This window comes from Halichoeres trimaculatus, unplaced genomic scaffold (assembly GCF_033239565.1).
Source record: "Halichoeres trimaculatus isolate MK-OKI-2021-1 unplaced genomic scaffold, fHalTri1.1 fHalTri1_scaffold_12, whole genome shotgun sequence".
In the NCBI taxonomy this organism is placed as follows: Eukaryota; Metazoa; Chordata; class Actinopteri; order Labriformes; family Labridae; genus Halichoeres; species Halichoeres trimaculatus.
Genome location: NW_027437190.1, coordinates 22,537,416 through 22,557,099, shown reverse-complemented (window position 1 = coordinate 22,557,099; position 19,684 = coordinate 22,537,416). Strand labels below are relative to the sequence as shown.

The following is a 19,684-nucleotide window of genomic DNA, read 5'->3' as shown; positions in this document are numbered from 1 at the left end:
TAGTAACAAAGGATGAAGAAAAATCCAGTTTCAGCGGCACCGTTTTTTTAATGTATTTATTTATTTTTTGTTATCATGTCACAGAATTATTCTGCTCGATAGAAATTTCTTATACATCTAAGATGTTTTACTTTTGCCTGCTTAAACATTTTTGACTCAGTGTTTGGCTTCTGAACGAATATGTGAATCCTGAATGCATCACACTGAATCACCTGGCTGTGAAAGTAAAGGCATACCAACATCTGTTTGCGGGTCAGTGCTCAGCCATGCTTCACATCCGTGAACTGGCTCTCCAGCTTTAGCAGTCACTTTCAGCTGATCAATTATTAATTCACCTCACTACAGTTCCCCACGTATACTCTGCTAGATTTTGTATTTATACCAAAACTAGCTGCATACTGACAAATCAGATCTCCTCAAACTGTCAGGCTGTGCAAATCTTCTTATCTTCTGTCTGTTGGGACTGTTGTTTTTTTTTTTTACCCGTGTTTACGAGATTAAACAGATTTTTCCCAGTGTTTTAAAATTCCCAATGATTCGAGGTCATGGAGAGAATTTCACTGACTTGGTTTCAGCTCAAGTATACGAGAGTTTTTTCTCCTCCAGCATGTTTTATTGCGTGTGTGAAGATTAGACTTATTTGAGGCCAGGAGTTTCCCAGATGGCTGAACAGCAGGCCCTTCTGGAGAGGCCAAAACAAGCAGCTGCTCACTCTGATAGTCGAAAAGTAGCACACACATACACACACAGACTCACTCTACTTAATCCCCCTTCAAATATGACGCTAAATTATAACGCAGACGAATAAATACATGTAAGCAGCCCGTCGGAGATCTGCTTTTCTGGCAGTAAAATTAAATTCGTTCCAGAGCTCCTGTGTTTTCACATTTGCTATTTTCAGTGTCACAACAGATACATTTTAACCACGGTCATGGTGGAATTACGGCTCTAGATAGAGAAAACTTAAACTGGATTTTAAACTTTGTGAACATAATTATTGTGACAACTTTTTTAACAAGCGCTCATTCACTATGTGTTTTCCAGAACCATGCAAGCAGGGCCATTAGTTCAAGCTTCAAAAGTGTGCTAACTTCCTGGCAGTAACGGTTTTCATGATTTGTGGAGGGTTTGAGGTTTCTGTTTTGAATCATCTCAGTTTAGCAAAGTTCCATGTTAACTTGGCAAACTAGCATTAAGCACAAAGTGCAGCTGAGGCTGATGGGAATGTCATTGTGTTTGCAGCCTTGTGGTCATAAATCTAAGCTGGAAACAAAAAGATTGACGGAATAACAGCTATCCAAAAGTGAAACCAAAACATGAAGCGTTTTTGATACTCAGCACTTGCGATCTTAGTCATAGAACAGACACAGGTCATAATCAAAATAAAAGTAAGATATTTCATTCATGCTTACTGTCTTGATAGTTCTTAACTGATCTATGTCCAAATGTGAATTTTTTAGAGGGGTTAACCACACCTGCCAACATTAGACTTGACAAAGCAGGAGAGCTGGCTGAGGGGTCGTGATGTAAAACCTCGACTTTAAGAGTCAGTTTGTTCTTTGGCATTGCTTTTGTTCTGCAGGAAGAGTTGGAGAAGTGTTGTTCAAGCCAACATGTAGTTCAGTTTTTACAAATAGATGACATTTTGATCTGATGATTGTGAAACATAAAATTTACATAATTAATGTGCTTGCAGGATGTGGGAGAGCATCACTTCACAAGTAAAAAAAGCTTTTTTAATGCCTCTTTTGACTCAAGAGGGAGTTATTTCAAGGATCACCTGATGTGATGTCACTTGGGCCAGTGTCAGTGGGGACAAGTCACCAAACAAAACAAGTCTTGTACCGTGAACTCCCAGCTTTAAAGTAACTGCTCTTCTCTGGCCAAGCGGCTGTTGGCTACTTCAGCTACAGTTTTGGTTAATTTGGGATTCAAGAATGAACAAAATGAAGCTATTTGTAGTACAGCTTAACCCATTTTGATATATCAGTGCTCATATATGTTTGTTAATCTGTCCATATATCATGTATCATATCATGTCACAGATGTTCAGTGGTAAAAACTGGAGAAGCATTTATCTGAACTAACATGACTACTCTTTTTAACAGCCATGACAGGAAGCTTTAAAAAAAAAAAGATTAAAAAGAAAAATATATCAACTTCAAGGTGGTGTTCCAGATCCAAGAGACCACCAAAGTAATTAAAACAGAAACTTGAGCACCCTGAATGTTTGCATATTTCTTGCAGGAATATATCTCGTAGGTGGATTGATGGTTTAGCCAGGACGAATCAGCAGTCTGACTGTCATCCCTCGAGTCATGTCACAAATTCTGCAAAAAATTCCCTTTAACAGCCCACTCTTCCTTCTCTGCTGCCAGATGCTTCAATGAAGAGAGCTGCTTGTCCCTGAAGCAGCTGGAGGGATACCTGGTGGTCCTGCAGCCCGACGCCCCTCAGATCTCTCTGTCTGGGGTCGGTCCTCATCTGGCTCGTCCTGCCCCTGAGTTTGAGGGTCCCCGTGGTGTCCCCCTTTTTCCTGAGCTTAGGATTGTCTGCTCTCTGTCTCATGCCGTCAACACAGCTGCACAGGGGATGGAGGGCGGAGGTGAGTAGCACCGAGTTTTCCTATCTCGGAAATGAGCTTCCCTGTTGTCTTCATCCAGAAATCTTAAAGTTAACGTTTGACTTTATTTTTCTGCTGCCGGTTAGCTCTGATGTCTGATGCGGTGGCTCACACTTTGGATGGCTGTGAGGTCCAGCCACTGGGGGAGGAGCTAAACCCAGAGAGGGAGGAGCTCCTGGTGGATATGGATGTTGTTCGCGAAAGGGGATTGGAAATCATCAATACTACTGCTTACATTGCCATCACAGGTGTGTAGATTTAAAACTGTCAGAATGACACTGGAAGTAAAAACATTAGTAAACACAGTGAGACAGAAGGAAGATGAAACAGACACCACAAAGTATGTCTAAAAATGAGCATTCACAGTAATCCAAAGTTAAGAAAACTATCAAATCCAGAAATTTTCAGTTTCTATTGTAGGCAGTAAGGCCCACTCGTAAAGGCCATCTATCCCGTACTGTCACAATCAGTTGTCAACAAGAGGCTACAGATTCTCTTTCTGTCCTCCTCCCACTTCTTCCTCCTCCTTCTCTAAACTTATCCTCTTTATTGTTGTCAGTATTGAGTCCCTTTCTGCTTATTTTGTTCTCAATTCTTACATTACCACGCTTTCTCCAGGAGCTGAATCCATCTCTGTGTACGAGGACGTCCTTCGCTCGGTCCGCTATCGACTGGCCAAAGGCTCCGCTCGCTTTGAGAGGCGGTTCCGTCTGTCCTGCTCTGAAATGAATGGCAGATACACAAGCAATGAGCTGACCTTGGAGGTGAAGAGAAACAGCAATCACATAACATCTCCTGAAACAACATGAAGAAGAACATTTCCCTCAGATTATTTAAGATACACACCCTTACTTACTTACTTACTTGATGTGAAAAGAGCTGTGGGAGATTATTTTGACCAAACAATGTGAAGTGCTAGTGAGGTGATCTGTCTCTTCTTCCCTCTTACAGGTGAACTTCCTCCATTCCCTGGACAGCCTGTACCACCCATCTCATCTGCTGGCCTCCCAGCAGCAGTTCCTGCACCCGTCCCATCACGCTGGGGAGCTAAGTGGACATACACTGCCCAACCCACACCGCAACTCAGGTGACATTTTACTCTGATCAGTTCTTTTTGTTCATTACTTTCCCAAAGAAACATTTATTGTCACAGCTGCTTTATAGAAAAACAGTTACACAGTTATCCATGGCAAATCAATGAGTGATCTTCCTGGCTAAGTGTGGGGGCACACACAACTCAAACTCAACTCAAAACACAAACTGAATAAAAAGAGCCTACAGAACAAACCTACAAGTCTGCAGCTGTTTTTAATGTGTTAAATGTTTGCAGACAATGAAAAATATCTTCACATATTGAGACCTCTCGTGTTGCTGTGGACCTAATTCTGTAATGTGCAGATCCTCACTCTCTTTATCACATGGACATATGTGTTTACTGGCAGGATGCTGCTCCTATGGTGAAACTCAGCTAACACCTACTGTTCTAAGGGTTCCACTCTATTAACGCTCTAAGATTTGCAAAAAAAAAAAAAAACGTGCCAGTATAGAGGGACAAAAAGAAGATGTGAAAAATGTTGGATTCATCGTACTAGAATCTGATCCGCAACTGTGTTTTCAAGGAAGGAGACAAAATCCTAATGTTTGTTAGACCTGATTTCAGAGATGCAAACACAAAAAAACTTCTGTTTCATATAAGAAAACTTTCCTCTCAGCCAAAAGAAAAAAGTCTTGGAATGAAAACCCAAATCAACAGTCTTCTTTAGATTTAATCTTGTACAAGGGAAGAGCAGAAAATCTTATCAGGCAGACAGGTGTTGAAACACGGTGATGTAAAATTTATCATAAGGCTGGTTTATAAAAAGAAAACTTCACAGGAGGCAGTATGACTAGTAATTATATAATGCTCTGCTGTTTCAATTGTAACACTTTCAGCCACACTGACGATAGAATTGTTATCTGAGTCCTGTTGACTGGTAAATGTTTGCTAAGACACACACCATCAGACATGTGAATATATAAGCAGATGTTCTTCAGTTCAAAGGCATTCAACATGAGGTCAACTTCATTGAAAACTTGTGTGTTGTACCATGCAAACTCTTTGCTATTTGTCACAATTAATGAAGTTAAAGTATTTTATCTGTGTGTGCATTTTGGTGCCCCCCTGTGGATGAAGTGATTTCTCTCACTGCTTTTCCATTCTTGCCCTTTACATTTGTAAACAGTGTTTTCTGACCAGAAAATTCTCTGGTCAGAAAATCTGGTCCCTTTTGTACCAGTCAAATCACTCACGGGGCGTCAAAGTATCCATCCTTAAAAAAAATGATGTTTGGCTTTATTAAACTACAGTGTCTGTATTTTTGCTCCTAATCCATTGAGCATGACAGTGTGGCAAGATGATTAAATATCTATTATTCACAATTTATTTTTATTTTTCTATCTAAAGATTTCCAAGAATAATTTTCATCATTAATGGGCTTTCCTCCCTTTGAATCAGGATGATTTCATCACACAACTCTTAAATGTGTTTTATTTTTACAGTGGTACCTGGAGCAGCCACAGTCATCATAATGGTGTGTGTTGGTTTCCTGGTTGTCATGGTGATCCTTGGAGTGTTCCGAATTCGCTCCATCCATCGCCGTGGGGAAGGTTCCAGGGGCGGGGCTAAGGAGGGGAGCAGCCAATGGGATGACTCTGCCCTCACCATCATTGTCAACCCCATGGAGGTAAACTAACTAGAGTTCTGATTGATGATTTGAGGACATAGAGTGGGAACACCTGTTAATCACCTGTTTCCACCTGCACACAGTCCTATGAGTCTCGCATGGGCATCTCTGCGGACACAGAGGGGGAAGGCGATGAGGACGAGGAGGTAGCAGAGTCACCTGACGATGCCAGTGACGACCAGCGAATCATCATCAAGAAAGAGGGAAGAGACGGCAACACCCGTCGCTACTGAGCCGCCAGTTCTCATAGAAATCACAAACGGGCTCACCAGTCACACACTCCAACACGTTTTAATATTGACGACTGCTGACACCACTAGTATAAGGAATGTATGCTTACAAACACTACGCACAACACAGTTACTGTAATACACCTGACACTCAACGCCATATGTGACCTATAGCCAACAAAGGGCCAATTGTTCTCCACTTAAATGTTCTATGGCACAATGTATACAGTCCATGTAATTTAGCCGCCTGAGCAAAACCCACCAAAAAATATGTGGTGCACCAGTTCTTAATCACAAAATGGTAATGTGTCTGTATAGTGTATTACTGGTTGAATGAGACTGCTTTTGTTTCAAAAAGAAAAAAAGATTGTATTTTATCTTTTGTTATTGAACATAGAATGAAATCTATACAAAATGAAAACCTGGAACAACATGCAGGCTGTGAGGAGAAGATACAAAGCCTTTATCCTCACTTTTCAATGCACTCCTTTATTAGACTCCAGAAGTCTGTGCACAAGCTCTCAGCATTCTCCCTCTCAACACATTCCTTTTCAGCCGCAGAACAAAGTCAGTGAGGTCAGAAATTCATTCATAGAAAAGAAAAACTCAAAAAGAAACACCATGCTCGCAAAAATTTCATTTGGTATTGTGACTCATTTAGTGCGTCAGCTCCTAAGTTTTACACTGAGCTGCTGTTAAGCTGACATATTCAAGGACTTTCTAACTGACATCTCAGTCTACATCAACTCTGCAATACCCCAAAAATACAACATAATAAGCCTACAAGTGTTGAGTCCATGCAAAATCATTACAGGTTCAAATTGGAAAAATTTTCAGTTTGTTCCGCTAAATGATGAAAACATATTTCAACAAACCTGGTGCAACTTCACCTCTGACCCACTCCTCACAGTGACCACAGGAATGTCTTTCAATGACTCTCACTGCACTCTTTCACTCACTGCACCTTGCTCTTACAATTATTGCAAGACGTCACATGCAAAAAAGAAAGTACACACACACACACACACACACACACACACACACACACACACACACACACACACACACACACACACACACACACACACACAAACAAACTGCACACTCCATAATGCTACTACCCCTGCTGTTTCCAGAATGTCCGCTCAGCTTGGGCAGTTTTGATTGTATTGATTGTAATGAATTTTCTGTACATACAGTGATGAATATTATGATATTATTGTTATTACTATTATTATTATTGCAGCCACACTTTAAAGAGGGAGCAGATTCTGATTTACTTATTTCCCCGCTCCATCATTTAAGTGACCACTTTTACAGCATCACAAAACAGAACATTAATGATAATAATAGTAGTAGTGATAAGGATGAAAATCCCTGGCTTGATGAGTGTCTCTTAATTTGTGTGTAATATTGTTGTAATTTAAGAACTTGTCAATATCTGAATCACAGAAAAATGGAGGGCACATTGTTGTGATACTTAGACACGTCTCTCTCATTTCAACTGTCACATCTTTTGGGTAACTTTTTTCACGGTTTAAATTCAAAAATTTTCACTCCATACAATATCTTTGGTTTAATGAATGTACAACTGTGTGCTTATCCTCACCTTACCCCACCCCCCCACACCTCTGCTACCCCCTCAACTCTCCCTCTGTGTCTCTTGCTGTCTGTCTGTGTAGCCTATCAATGTGCAGTGCTAAACCTGTCAGTAAATAAAGCCTGTCGTTTTTGACTGTGATGTTAAGAAGGAATAAAACATTGCATTGATTAATAACTTATATTATTACTATGTTACTATCAGAAAATTACCTGTAATTATTGATACAAGGATGACATGGATTATGCTGACTAATTGTTATTGAGAATTGTCAGAAAACATAACAAAATTCATAATAAAAACACTATATGACGTCTCCATGAGAGGGCTTTCTTGTGCAAGTGGAGCACTTATTGTTAAATAAAATATTACATTTTTTTGTGGTTGGACCATAAAATAACAAATTTACTTTCAAAGCGGACATACCCACACATTTATACTGAACTCATGAATATAAGTTTTATGTTTCCTATCGCATCCAGCCTATTAATATTTCAGTAAACAATATTGTACTTTCTAATCACTAAAATAAAATTTACATTTCGATAGAATATAGTTTTTTTTTTCTGGTAAAACAATAGAGTGTAAAGTAACTCAAATACACTCAAGCTCCAACAACTTTAACAATAAAATGCTGCAAAAAAACTGCACATTGCTTCAGTAATGCTTATATAACCACAAGTGGTAATCATATACTTAGTAGAGGTTAAAGAAGTGTGTGCTTTATTGGGTTACTCACTTATATGAATATGTATTTTATTGTTAGATAAATAAAATCTATCTGTGTCCAACACAATGGAATAATAGTTAATATAAATATTAAATATAATTTATAAAAATTAAATTAATAAATTCATACAATGGTATTGCCGTGAAAACTAACTTTGACAGTTGTATAGTGTTTAGTTTAATTTATAAAAATGCCACATATTTTTGAAAAAAAAAAAAAAACCTTGAAAAATCCAAAAATTTCTTGAACTAACTAACCCAATGGCTGATTTGTGTACCTTGTTCAGTAAAGGAGTAAAATAGTTGCTAGATTCACTTATTTTTTGTTTTCTTCATTAAAATTTGTATCTAAATTTACAAATTTGTAAAATTTTCCTGTCCTCTACAAAGATTGAGCTGCATAATCTGCATTTATGTCATGACATTTTGGGGCAAAAAAAAAACAACAACAACAAAAAAAACATTTACACCAAATTTAAGTTGTTATCCTCTGCAATAGGTTGATTAATGCAATGAGTACATAAACCATATTTTTAATAAACAGTAGCTATTTTACAACTATACCAAATTTTCCTGATGTACAGACCTTCAAGGTTTGCATTCAGAAGAAGTGACACCATTTGGTTAACTGATTGGGATTGAGGCTGAGTTTATTCATATCTGTGATTTTGACCCCATTTTTTTATTAATTCATTTTTTAACAAGTTAAGCTTAAGTGTCAGGCCCTGTCACACTAAAGTAAAAGATATTAAAGAAAAAAAAATGTTTCTTTGAATTTAACTAAAAGGCTTGTCTTTACGTAAACAGTTGCAAGCATGCATCTGGATTGAGTAATGGCAGGTCAAAGGGCTGACTGTCAGGCCTTGTCACTGCCCTGTGCTACAGGACTGTTACAGGGGTATAACAGACTCCAACAATGTAGTTCAATTTGATATTAAGTTAAAAAAATGTGCAAATTAAATATTATTTCCTAAAAAAAGACAACACTGCCATTTCTACAATTCTTACAATAATAAAAGTTTTAAATTTTCCATCCAATACAGCAAAAAAAAAAAAAAGTGTTTTTAATTCAAGGATAAAAATATGCCAAGATTCCATTCAAACTAGATAATAAATAAATAAAAATCACTAAATTTCAGGAGAAATGTATGTTTCTGGTAAAATGATCCGTGAAAGTTTACAAAGTCTGAACACTTTTCTCGAGCGTTGCATTTCTGCTCCTCGCAACCTCACCTGTGATTTGCTGGACTTTGGTCCTCTGCGTTTTTCTTTTTACGTAAAAAAATCAGTAACTTAAGTAACCCTGTCCGCTTTTCTACGTGTGTTTCTCAAGTCCTGCCATATTTTGGCGTAAGCCCGTTGAGAATACCAAACCATCGTGACGTTACGAGACACTCCAAGCGATCGGTGGAGCGTTTTGTGGGTCATGGAGGAGGAAGGTAAATAAAAGACGAGCGCTTCAAACACGCAGCGGCTGGTTTAAGACGGTTACCGGGAGATTTGATCCTGTAGGTGGATTTTGTTCTGTTCATACGGCTGTTCAGTTAGAAGAAACGCCGGAGGGGAGCGACTGTCGGTTCGGCGAACAGCAGCAGCTGTCGGTGGTAAGATGAACATCATGCTCCCGTCTATTCATGCCATGTCTCGCCTGCTCATACTACAGGAATGATCTCTGCACTGGCCCCACTGTAGCTAGCATGCTAACACCAGTAGCTAGCGATAGCTTCACTCGCTATTGTTGGAAGCTAAGGGCATCGTTGGTTCTTCAAATCTTCCAAGTTTGACTTGCAATTTAATGAACATGTTGGCTACATCAGTGAAAATACGATGAGGAACGTTCGCTGAGCTAGTGTTGCTTCTCCTGATCCTGATCCAGCTCGCTGTCTTTCCAAACAGTGCTATCAGATACTGATTTGACACATGACAGGAGTTCAGTACTAGCGACGAAAAGCAGGAACTGGGTAGCTTTGAGGGTGATTGGGTTTGATGTTTCATCTTCATGAGACTTGTTAGTAATATTCTGAAAAAAAGCGGATTACTTGTGCATTTGCATGAACAAGAAATCCAAACCTCGCTTCACAGGAAAGGTATCTGTTTAGGATTATGGTATGTGATGAAGCGAGCGATTTGACACCGTGCCCTACCTGTGATAGTGTTTGAATTAATATCTTCTTCTAATCCTCTTACATTAAGCCTCATCATAACACAGAAGCTGCTTGTATAAGTATGACCAAAATATTACATCCATACTCCCAGGCTAGGCCCGAAGAATGAAGTAAAGTCCACCTGTAGCTTTCTAATGTTCGACTTTTTTCTTTAAGTGAGCTCTGCTACAGTTGAGTAGATTAGACAAGAAAATCATTTTCTATTTTTAACAGTTCATTATGCACATTTAATGTTGCATATCCCTGCAGGGGGGGTTAGACAAGTTGAGTAGGCCAGCATTTGCAGTAGTTCGTTATGTGTTCATCCCTGAGCCTGGATGTAGGTCAGGGGGATGAGCAGCAGGGCTAACTTATAGACCACTTAAAATTATTTCCAGTACTAATATTCAGGGACTAAATAATCAACTGAAGGATTTCACTTTTGTATTTTTATTTTGGAGAAAGAGATAGAGGAGGAAAACATGAAATGAAACTGCCATGGCCAAATTTTGGTACTGACATCTTCATTTTCTCTACATATGCACAATATTCATCTTTACCCTGGTATGAACACTCATCAATAACGTGCTGTAATAGTATAGATTGAGTGCAATGAAAAAGGATAATTATATACAAACAAGCTAAACAGTGTTGTGATTGATTGTGGATTCAGGAAAAAGATAGATGTACAAAAAATATTACACAGTGTTTATGCACATCACATATTTTTCAGGCAGACCTAATTTTCCGTAAATATAGATGGCTTAATGGCACAGTGTTTTTGGTTAACAAAAAAGACACTACAGGACTTTTGGAGTGAGCTTTTAAATTTGTTATGACATGTTTTGTTAGATTGTACCACAATAGTATTTTGGCTTATCATACAGCCCTGTCCAATGTCAATCATAGGGTCTAATTTTGGTTATAACAGTATGACAGTACAGCTTTATATATACTCTTTCATTTCTCTATGTTAAGGCTGCAGTGCATTTAAAAGCTTAAGCCCTCTGAACTCATTAGAATGACGGAGCAAGTTGTGCAGTGATGTTTTGCCTGCAATGCCGTCACATCCGCATTATTAACAGGTCAGCCTAAGCCGAGAAATGACACAGAAAACAGCAGATGGAGCTCGGTTTGTGTTACGTGACATGAGATTGTGCAGTTTTTGGACACCCTCAAGATGTCACCTAAAAGAGGCCAAATGATGGCCTGCCATCTGGATTATCTGTACTGATGAGTTTTTATATAAACTTGTGGTGCCTTTTGTTTGAAGGCTAATGTTTCTGAATAACTTGAATCTTCTGTTTAAGTCGTACACTTTTGTTGTTTTTGTTGTTTACAGTACAGTTAGTTTTATCTGCTTCTTTCTTTTTTTTTATTATTATTTAAGAAGTTGGTCCAAGCTTTATCTTCTTTGGGGGCAAATAAAATTGTATTCAGTTTATCCATATTGTCTTCAGTTTGTTCACATAAAAGTTAACAAATCCGTTTCACTTCTCGAAAATAAAACAGGTTTTAATGCCAAAAGTGTCATAATGCATCTGTTCAATCTCCTCTCAGTTCTCAGGTGTTCTGGTTGGGTTTTCCTCATCCTTTTGTTGCCATGGCGATGAGGGAGTTGGTGGAGGCAGAATGTGGTGGAGCCAATCCCTTAATGAAGCTGACCGGTCATATGACCAAGGAAGGAGGGGCATGGCGGCACCGCTCAACACCTACAGTGAGCAACTCATAGATATGCATTAGAAGTTCAAATGGCTGAATTTCTTAAAAAGAACTCTTGGTCCTTAATTCTCCATCCTTTTCTTCAGATTCCCCCTGCTGCCATAGAAATAGCAACTGAGGAAGAGGTCAGTGCTGCTCTTTATTGTTCTGTGTTGACTGTTTAAGTGTACATAAAAGTGTAATAAAAGGTTCCCTTGCCACACAAGGAGCTTCTTCAATGTTCTCTAGTTATTGCAGCACTTTCTGGGAGCTGCAGTAGATGTTTTTCTTTCTGCTTCAGCTGGTGAATGAGTTCCTTCAGGCCCCCCCACGACCCCCACACACATTTGACATGGGTCAACTGTTGGAGGAAATGCAGCAAATTGACCAGCAGAGCTACAGACAAGCTCCACAGAGAGGTACCCCACTCTGTGGTTATTGTTTTGTATTCACCTGCTCACATAATTTTCATGTATTTTCTTTTTTGTTTGTGTGAGTAAGCCCTAAATGTGCACAGACTGTTTGTACCCTTTAAAATGACGCATTTTTCTGTGTCACAGCTCCAGATGTGGCAGCATTGGCTCTCTCGGGTGACTGGGCAGCTGAATTCCTCGCAGGTCCTGATTCTGCCTCTGCTCCTGGCCTCACCGCTCTGGGAGATGCAGCGGATGCTGATTGGACAAAAGAATTTATCGCTGAGGCTGCAGGTAGCTTTCCTTTCCTCTCTATCTTTTTAGGTTTAACTCTCAAAACTGAAGCTTCTCTTTAAATCTCTGAAATCATTAACTGTCATTTTTCATCAGTTTTTCTGACATCAAAGCAAATTTGCTTGAGGGGGAAGCCTTTTATTATTCTGTTGTCTGTGGTTTCATGATGTTCCAAACAGCTGTTTTTTTCGCTCTGCTGCAGATCCCGGACGCTGGGCTGAGGAATATCTGGAGCAGTCAGAGGAGAAGTTGTGGCTTGGAGATTTGGGAGACAAAGAGAATGAATGGTGAGATCAGGAGGATGTTGACATGTCAAGCACTATGAAGTCCATTTACATCTTTTTAGAAATCCTATTAAATTTTGTTGTAATTCTGTTATTCCCATGACAGTTTTTTTAAATTCTGGCGTATGCAATTTAAGCACATTTTATCATTAATGAGATTTTTTTATTATGCCTTTAACATTGAGTACATGCAGCTGGAAAATAGATAAATAGATAGATAGATAGATAGATAGATAGATAGATAGATAGATAGATAGATAGATAGATAGATAGATAGATAGATAGATAGTTTATTCATCCCCAAAGGGAAATTCATCAGATAGCTCATTAAATTAGACTGCAATGTAAAAATTGAATAAATGCAGAAATATGGCAGCTTTTGTGGAACAACTGAACTTTGATCATAATCTTGCCACTATTTTTTTGTTATACATTTTAAGCCTTGTCTAATGGTATAACTGAACGCAGTAACGATTTAGCTAACATGACCAGAAAGAAGTCAGTTGTGCAGTACTTAACCTTTAGTTACTCCACACTTTTGTTTCCCTAAACTCATGCAAATTATAGGTGAATTGGTGCTTCAAACTGAAGTTTTCATTCTATATAAAACACTTTTTGGTTGTTAATTTTACAGGACTAAAGAGTATCAACCTGGAGAGGAGCTGAGGCAAACAGCCAATGAGCTTGTCTCAAAGGTCGACGATCCAAAGTTACAAAACACAGAGGTGAGCAGCAGCTTCATGTGTGTCTGACAGTAACTAAAAACCACCTTTCATTTCTTTTTACATTTCTGTCGCCACATCTTTCTCTTATTCTTTGACATTTTTGTAAAGTAAATCTTTGGGAACACAGTACATTGGTAATGTTGATTTGTTTAAGGTTATTCTCTGACTTTGGGTGGAAGCTATATATCAGTGTAAGCCTGAATGAAAAAGGTAGAGGTATTGTTAAATGCCTTTATGCTGTCATTCTTTTTTTGTTGTGTAGTTCCTGCGATTCATTAGGCAGATTGGAGAGGGAAGTGTGACAGTGGAGAGCAGAACAGACAAACAGCTCACAGATAAAGCTCAGGCCCAGGAGGCTCAGAACTGGGCCTCCAACCTCAACCAGGTACGAGTCACTGCCCACTGAGGAGGGGGTCATGGTTGGAACTGGGATTATATCGTGGAAGCACACTGGTGTATAGTGCACAGTAGAGATTTTGCCTTGTGTGTCTCATCACCCCAGCATCTGATGAAGGGTAATATTTTCCAAAAGTTTAACCAAAAGAAACCACTGCACTCCCTGTAACATGAAGCTTGAGGCGGAACAGCATTGCAGATGGAATTTGTTGAGCAAAGAGACGACTCTTACAACTCTCTGCTTCTCATCTGATGCAGTTAGTTTAGAATCTGTAAAAAAATCCCCCGTTATTCCCTTTTGACTCAGTTTTTCTCCTTCAGCTCTTGGTCAAACAGGGTTTAAGTGGTTACTGTGCACAGTCAAAGCATAAAAGAAGCTAATACCAGATTTTAATTGGAATTTCCCTTAAAATCATGAGTGTATGGAAGCCCATTAGTGCCAAGAAAAAGAAAGCCATCTAAGCAAAGATTTGGGGTATTTTGTCTTTTTTATTTCTTCTTTATAACTTTTACTTTTCAAAATTTGCCTGTCATGCATTGCATCATTAAGTTTGGTGCCTTGTTCATTTATACCCATTCCCAAGTTGCTTTATAGAAAATCTTAAATTATTCAAAAAAGTGTAAAGATTTTTAGTCAGAAATCAACATTATGCCACATTCTTTCAGAACAGACTTTTCAAAGTCCAAAAATGTGTTAAGTAAAATGAACATCTTTTGTTTTTAAGGGAAGAAAAAGCTTCAGTGTTGGACTGGTAACAAATTTTTCTACCAATGATTGTTTCATCTACCCAATCGGGAAACTTTTTAAGAATTTCAAATTAAATTATCTTTCCCCCTATTTTTTATTCAATTTTCTAATAGAAATTCTTACAGTGTCTTAAGCTGTATTGACTGTCAGGGGTGGATAACTGAAAAATGAGGAGTCTCTGAGAATACTCCTTGAACATCTCATTGTTCCGACTTATCTTTCTATTATTTCTTTTGCGTAAAATTTTCATCAACTTGTTTTTTCTTGGTGGGAATGGGCTTTCCTTTTGTACTGTGAATGTGTAGCTGTCAGTCTTGTTTATGATGAATAATCTCTTCACCATGGCTCCATTGTACTTACTGCCCTCTAACTATGACATCTATACTTCCCATTTTTTGACCTGCCTTCCAACTCTCGGCTTCCCATCCCCAATATTAACCGCCATCCATCCGCTCCTCTTACAACTTTGATTATTCCGCCCACCCCTCCAAAAAACGCTCCTTGCTTACCACTCCCTCCTCCTCAAAACATTGCCCCATTCCCCACTGCCACCTACTCCTCGCCTCCTGCCATAGTTCCTGACGGAGACGGGGGGAGGGAGTCTTCCCTTGGAACCCCGTGAGAGGGATCAGAAGATTGACAAAGTTAAAGCTAAACAAGCAGAGCAGTGGGCCAAAGTCGTCAGGCAGGTAGGCCCTCTGTGGTCTCTGCAGCGAGAGGTGTTTTATTTTTGGAATTGTCATATTTGAGTGTCCACTCGTCCTTGAACTTGTTGTGTGAATAAGCAATAAGTTACTGAACACAAAGTATGTGAATATTTTGTTTGGATATAGTAGTTTTTGAAGAAGAAATAAGTGGGAGAAAATAAACTTTTATAGGTGTTGTTTTCTCTTTCATCTTTTCCTCCTTTCCACTCACTTTCCCCAATATTTTTCCTTTTTAAATGTCGCCATCATCATTTTTTATTAGCCATCATGTTTGTACTTAAGTTAACCCCTGTCATTGCTCCATTCAGGTGTCTGAAGAGTCAGCTGAAGCCTGGGTGGATGAGTTTGCCACAGCAGGACCAGATTTCCAAGAAGCTAAAGCTGCAGTGGAGGTGGGAAAAGAATCAATGAGCCAGAGCTCAAGCACTAAAATATTGATCAGAAGGAGTAATATTGTTTTTGAGCACACCGATGCTCTGTAGGTTTAAGGTTTGGAAAAGGGAGATGAGTGAGTTCTTTTTCATGAAAAATCAAGTCTTTCTCTTTGGATGCTAACACAATCAACACGCTCCCATATATCCACAAAAAGGTCAAATAAAGAATGAAATATGAGGCGAGGAGACTGAGCTGATGGCTTGTGTGTCTATTTGTCAGAGCGATGTGGATTTCTGGGAGAAGCTGCAGCAGGAGTGGGAGGAGATGGCCAAGAGAGATGCAGAGAGCCACCCCTGGCTGTCTGACTTCGATCAGCTACTCAGCAGTTCTTATGACAAGGTAACTGTAACCCAGCTCAGCACAGACATCTGCTGAGAAATCCAGTCTCCTGACATGTGAGGATTTCAGCATTTTACACCAAACTCAGCTTGGTGTCTAATCTGTTATTAATACGATGTGTTTGTCTTCTCCTGCTGTTTGTATTAGGGTTATCAGTTTGAAGAGGAAAACCCTTACCTGTCTCACCCTGACCCTCTGTCAGAGGGGGTAAAGAGGATGGAGGCAGGGGACATCCCGGGTGCCGTACGTTTCTTTGAAAGTGCTGTGCAGAGAGAGCCTGACAACCAGCTGGTGAGTCCATCACAGTCTGTGCTCCCATTTTCAAATTTACCGATATTTGTTTTAACTGTTATAACTCCAGTAGCACAGCTGTAATGTTGCTGTAATGTTTGTTCTGCTATTTATCAATTAAATCCCAGGCTTGGCAATATCTTGGAACCTGTCAGGCTGAAAATGAGCAGGAATTCGCTGCTATTAGCGCCCTCCGCAGGTGGGTGATTAGAATTGCAAACGCTTGAATAACCATTCTATAAAGATGGGTTAAGTTGGCTTAGAATTGACTATTCCTCTCTGGGTTTTTAGAGTTTGTTATCCATTTACTTGTTTAGGCATGATGCTGTCACAGTCTTTGTTACAATCATATTTTGTAATTAATTCTGATTTATTTTGATTTTAGCATTGGTGCATTTCTCCCCAACAGATTTTACCTCTCTGTTGATGAACTGAGCTTAAACTCTACTAACTAAATGATAATTGTAAAATCTGAAACAATAATCAAGTATTGAGCTTCTTGTATCACGTATTCATCATTTTAGAATCATCCTGTCATTTTAACTGGCATGATAACACGGTGCCTGCTGACTTATTTTTCCTCGTCCTCCACCTGTCTTTTCTCATTAGATGTATAGAGCTGAAGAATGACAACCTGACAGCTCTGATGGCGTTGGCTGTCAGTTTCACTAACGAATCACTGCACAGGCAGGCCTGTGAGACTCTCCGTGATTGGCTAAAGCACAACCCAAAATATCGTTCTGTGTGGGAGCAGAGTGAGAGGGAACGCCAAAAAGAGGGTGCCAGAGAGAAAGAAAAGGACAGAGAGAGGTTCGGGTCACTGCTGCCAGAGTAAGTTTTCACAACAGTTGAGAATGAGGGAGAAAAAAGTAAACAGGGTGTTGTATTGTGTGGACATTTAAATCTAAATCTCGATCTGACTCTTTTTTTGTTATTCTCTCTTTTAACTGCCACAGGTATTTGTTTACCGATGTCCAGTCCTTGTTCCTGCAAGCTGCAAACTCCGACCCTGCCCAGGTTGACCCCCAGCTACAGTGTGGTCTGGGAGTTCTCTTCAATCTCAGTGGGGAGTATGACAAGGCAGTGGACTGTTTCAGCGCTGCTCTCTCTGTCACACCACAGGTCAGAGGTTTAGCAAGGGCATAGATTCTGTCGTCTGCCTTCACACTGGCCTGCTTTATGTGATCATTCCTCTTTTTTCTGTCTCCATCAGGACTACCTGCTATGGAATAAGCTGGGTGCCACACTCGCCAATGGCAGCCGGTCAGAGGAGGCAGTGGCCGCCTACAGGAGAGCCCTGGAACTTCAGCCTGGATTTGTCCGCAGCCGCTACAATTTGGGAATCAGTTGTGTAAACCTTGGCGCACACAGGTGAGGGGGTGACTTTTAGCATGAAGATATAATGACCTAAATAGTTTAACCACAGTTGAGATAGAGTACTTTGCACTGTTAATTATGACAACACAGTAAAAACACAATTAATGAATCTACTAAACTCTTGTGCTTTGGTACAAATGTAAGAGAGAGTCACCCTAAATTCAGAAATGGTCCATATTTAAGTAGATGGGCTGCATTGATCAGTCATGGTGTCTTGTTTTTTTTTTAATTACTAATACTTGGTAATTTGATCAATTTTGATTGAAGCCTCAACTTTTCTCTTTGTTTGTATCAAAATAAAATAAACCTGGTACATTGCTTTTGCTTTTATCTCCACTGGATTGCAACAGCAGTTTTGTTGAACATAAAAAAAGACATTTGAAATAGCATTTTACTTTGTGGTTCACTGAAAAACATTTTTTTTTTACATTTCAATATTTGATTCTTTTATATTATATTTTGTGTTACTCTATCATCTCATTTGGTTAAAAGCAGTTAGTTTAATCTGTCGCAGTTTGCTATGATAGGTATCAGATTGTCGAGCTAAAATTAGCTTCAGTTCACCCTCCTTGTTTGGCTCTCCTATGTCATCAGGGAGGCAGTGGAGCACTTCCTCGAGGCTCTGTCTCTACAGCGTCAGGCTGCTGGGGATGGAGCAAGAGCAGTTAGAGGACCTGGAGGTGCAGCAGCCACCATGATGTCTGACAACATCTGGTCCACCCTGCGTATGGCTCTTAGCATGATGGGAGAGAGTTCTCTCTACGCTGCTGCTGACCGCCGGGACTTGGACTCGTTGCTAGCTCACTTCTGCCAGAGAGAGGTGGACGGTGGGACTGAATGAGGATCAGCCAGGGGGGCGCTCATAGAGTGTGAGTGTGTTTCACTGGGAGGAAAATGTTTGGGTGACTGATTAGGGCGGAGAGGAATCAGAGTTGTTCTGAGAAATGGAAGAGGAAGACACTGTGAATAATCAACAAACCTTGAGATGTCATCTTGTGGTTAGTTTCCCTCTGAAGACTTTCAAATATTGCAGTATTAATTCCTACCTGGAAGATGCAGCCAACAGTAATGTGATAATGTTACTGGAGTCCCACATGTGTCATCATCCTCACCTTTCCTACTGCTCTGTTTACCCTGAGAACCTAGTTTAATGGCATGACAACTTGATTTTTTTTTTTCGTGTTCTCAATGAAGAAGGTGAATGAAGAAAAACTGAATCCATTCTGTAATCGCTGGACGGTCATGTATATCATGACACTGAGTGCCCTCACAACCTCTGGTTGTATGTTAAATTATGTATTCACTACAGTTGTGTAGATTTGAGGTACAATACTGCTTTGACATTTAAAGAGTACTGCTTTGTATCAAAAGTGCCCCTGAGAGAAGGCCAGTCCAGAGTACAAATGCTCATCATGTTTTGCAGCAGCTTGGTTTTTTTAAGTACTTTATTTAATTTTATAACAATCATTTATCAGCCAGGATAATGAACTGACAACCAGCGGGACTGTTACTGGTATGATAAGTTGTATGTGAACATCCTGTGTGTGTTTGTGTGTGTGTGTATGAGAGAGAGAGAATGCGTTTGAGAATGTGTTTTTGGTCGAGTGGGTTATAACAATCGGATAAGATCATATAATTGTAATACTGTTGAGAATAGTGTCTCTGGGCTCCTCTCCTGCTTTTTTTCAAACTGCCCTTGTAAAACAATTTGCTTCATTGTAAAATAATGGTATATGCCATATTGTGTATTGTAACATAATTGTTGCACTATAATTGTTTTCAGGTTAGTAAAACCCTGACTGCAATGTTTAATATAATATTCAGCAATAAAGCTTTGATTCCAAACAGCTGTTTTGTACTTCCTTCATCTTTGTGGACATCTGAGATCAAATAACGGATGTTAGGAGATTGAATTAGACAAGCAG

General features: G+C 39.5%; 2 protein-coding genes across 4 annotated transcripts in view; both read left to right on the top strand.

The window, feature by feature from the left end:
- clstn3 (calsyntenin 3) overlaps nt 1-7,197 on the top strand; it is a 28,014-nt gene extending 20,817 nt beyond the window's left edge. Inside the window, exons 14-19 of the mRNA XM_074683077.1 lie at nt 2,379-2,605; nt 2,710-2,871; nt 3,242-3,387; nt 3,575-3,710; nt 5,162-5,346; nt 5,430-7,197. Coding sequence (XP_074539178.1) covers nt 2,379-2,605; nt 2,710-2,871; nt 3,242-3,387; nt 3,575-3,710; nt 5,162-5,346; nt 5,430-5,579 — 1,006 coding nt within the window. The 3' untranslated portion in view covers nt 5,580-7,197. The remainder of the gene's footprint in view (nt 1-2,378; nt 2,606-2,709; nt 2,872-3,241; nt 3,388-3,574; nt 3,711-5,161; nt 5,347-5,429) is intronic.
- Nucleotides 7,198-9,260: 2,063 nt separating this feature from the next.
- Nucleotides 9,261-19,602, top strand: pex5 (peroxisomal biogenesis factor 5). Of its 3 annotated transcripts, XM_074684172.1 has the most exons (17): nt 9,261-9,509; nt 11,610-11,766; nt 11,858-11,896; nt 12,052-12,169; nt 12,311-12,457; nt 12,660-12,744; nt 13,376-13,466; nt 13,729-13,851; nt 15,186-15,299; nt 15,626-15,709; nt 15,972-16,091; nt 16,239-16,382; nt 16,511-16,581; nt 16,992-17,213; nt 17,339-17,504; nt 17,596-17,753; nt 18,354-19,602. In XM_074684172.1, the coding sequence occupies exons 2-17, from the start codon at nt 11,653-11,655 to the stop codon at nt 18,598-18,600; spliced, it is 2,043 nt and encodes a 680-aa protein (XP_074540273.1). In that variant the 5' UTR covers nt 9,261-9,509; nt 11,610-11,652; the 3' UTR covers nt 18,601-19,602. The 3 variants fall into 3 exon arrangements, with proteins under 3 accessions (XP_074540273.1, XP_074540274.1, XP_074540275.1); XM_074684173.1 differs by lacking the exon at nt 15,186-15,299 and having other exon boundaries at nt 9,262-9,509; XM_074684174.1 differs by lacking the exons at nt 13,729-13,851; nt 15,186-15,299 and having other exon boundaries at nt 9,262-9,509.
- The last annotated feature ends 82 nt before the right edge of the window (nt 19,603-19,684 follow it).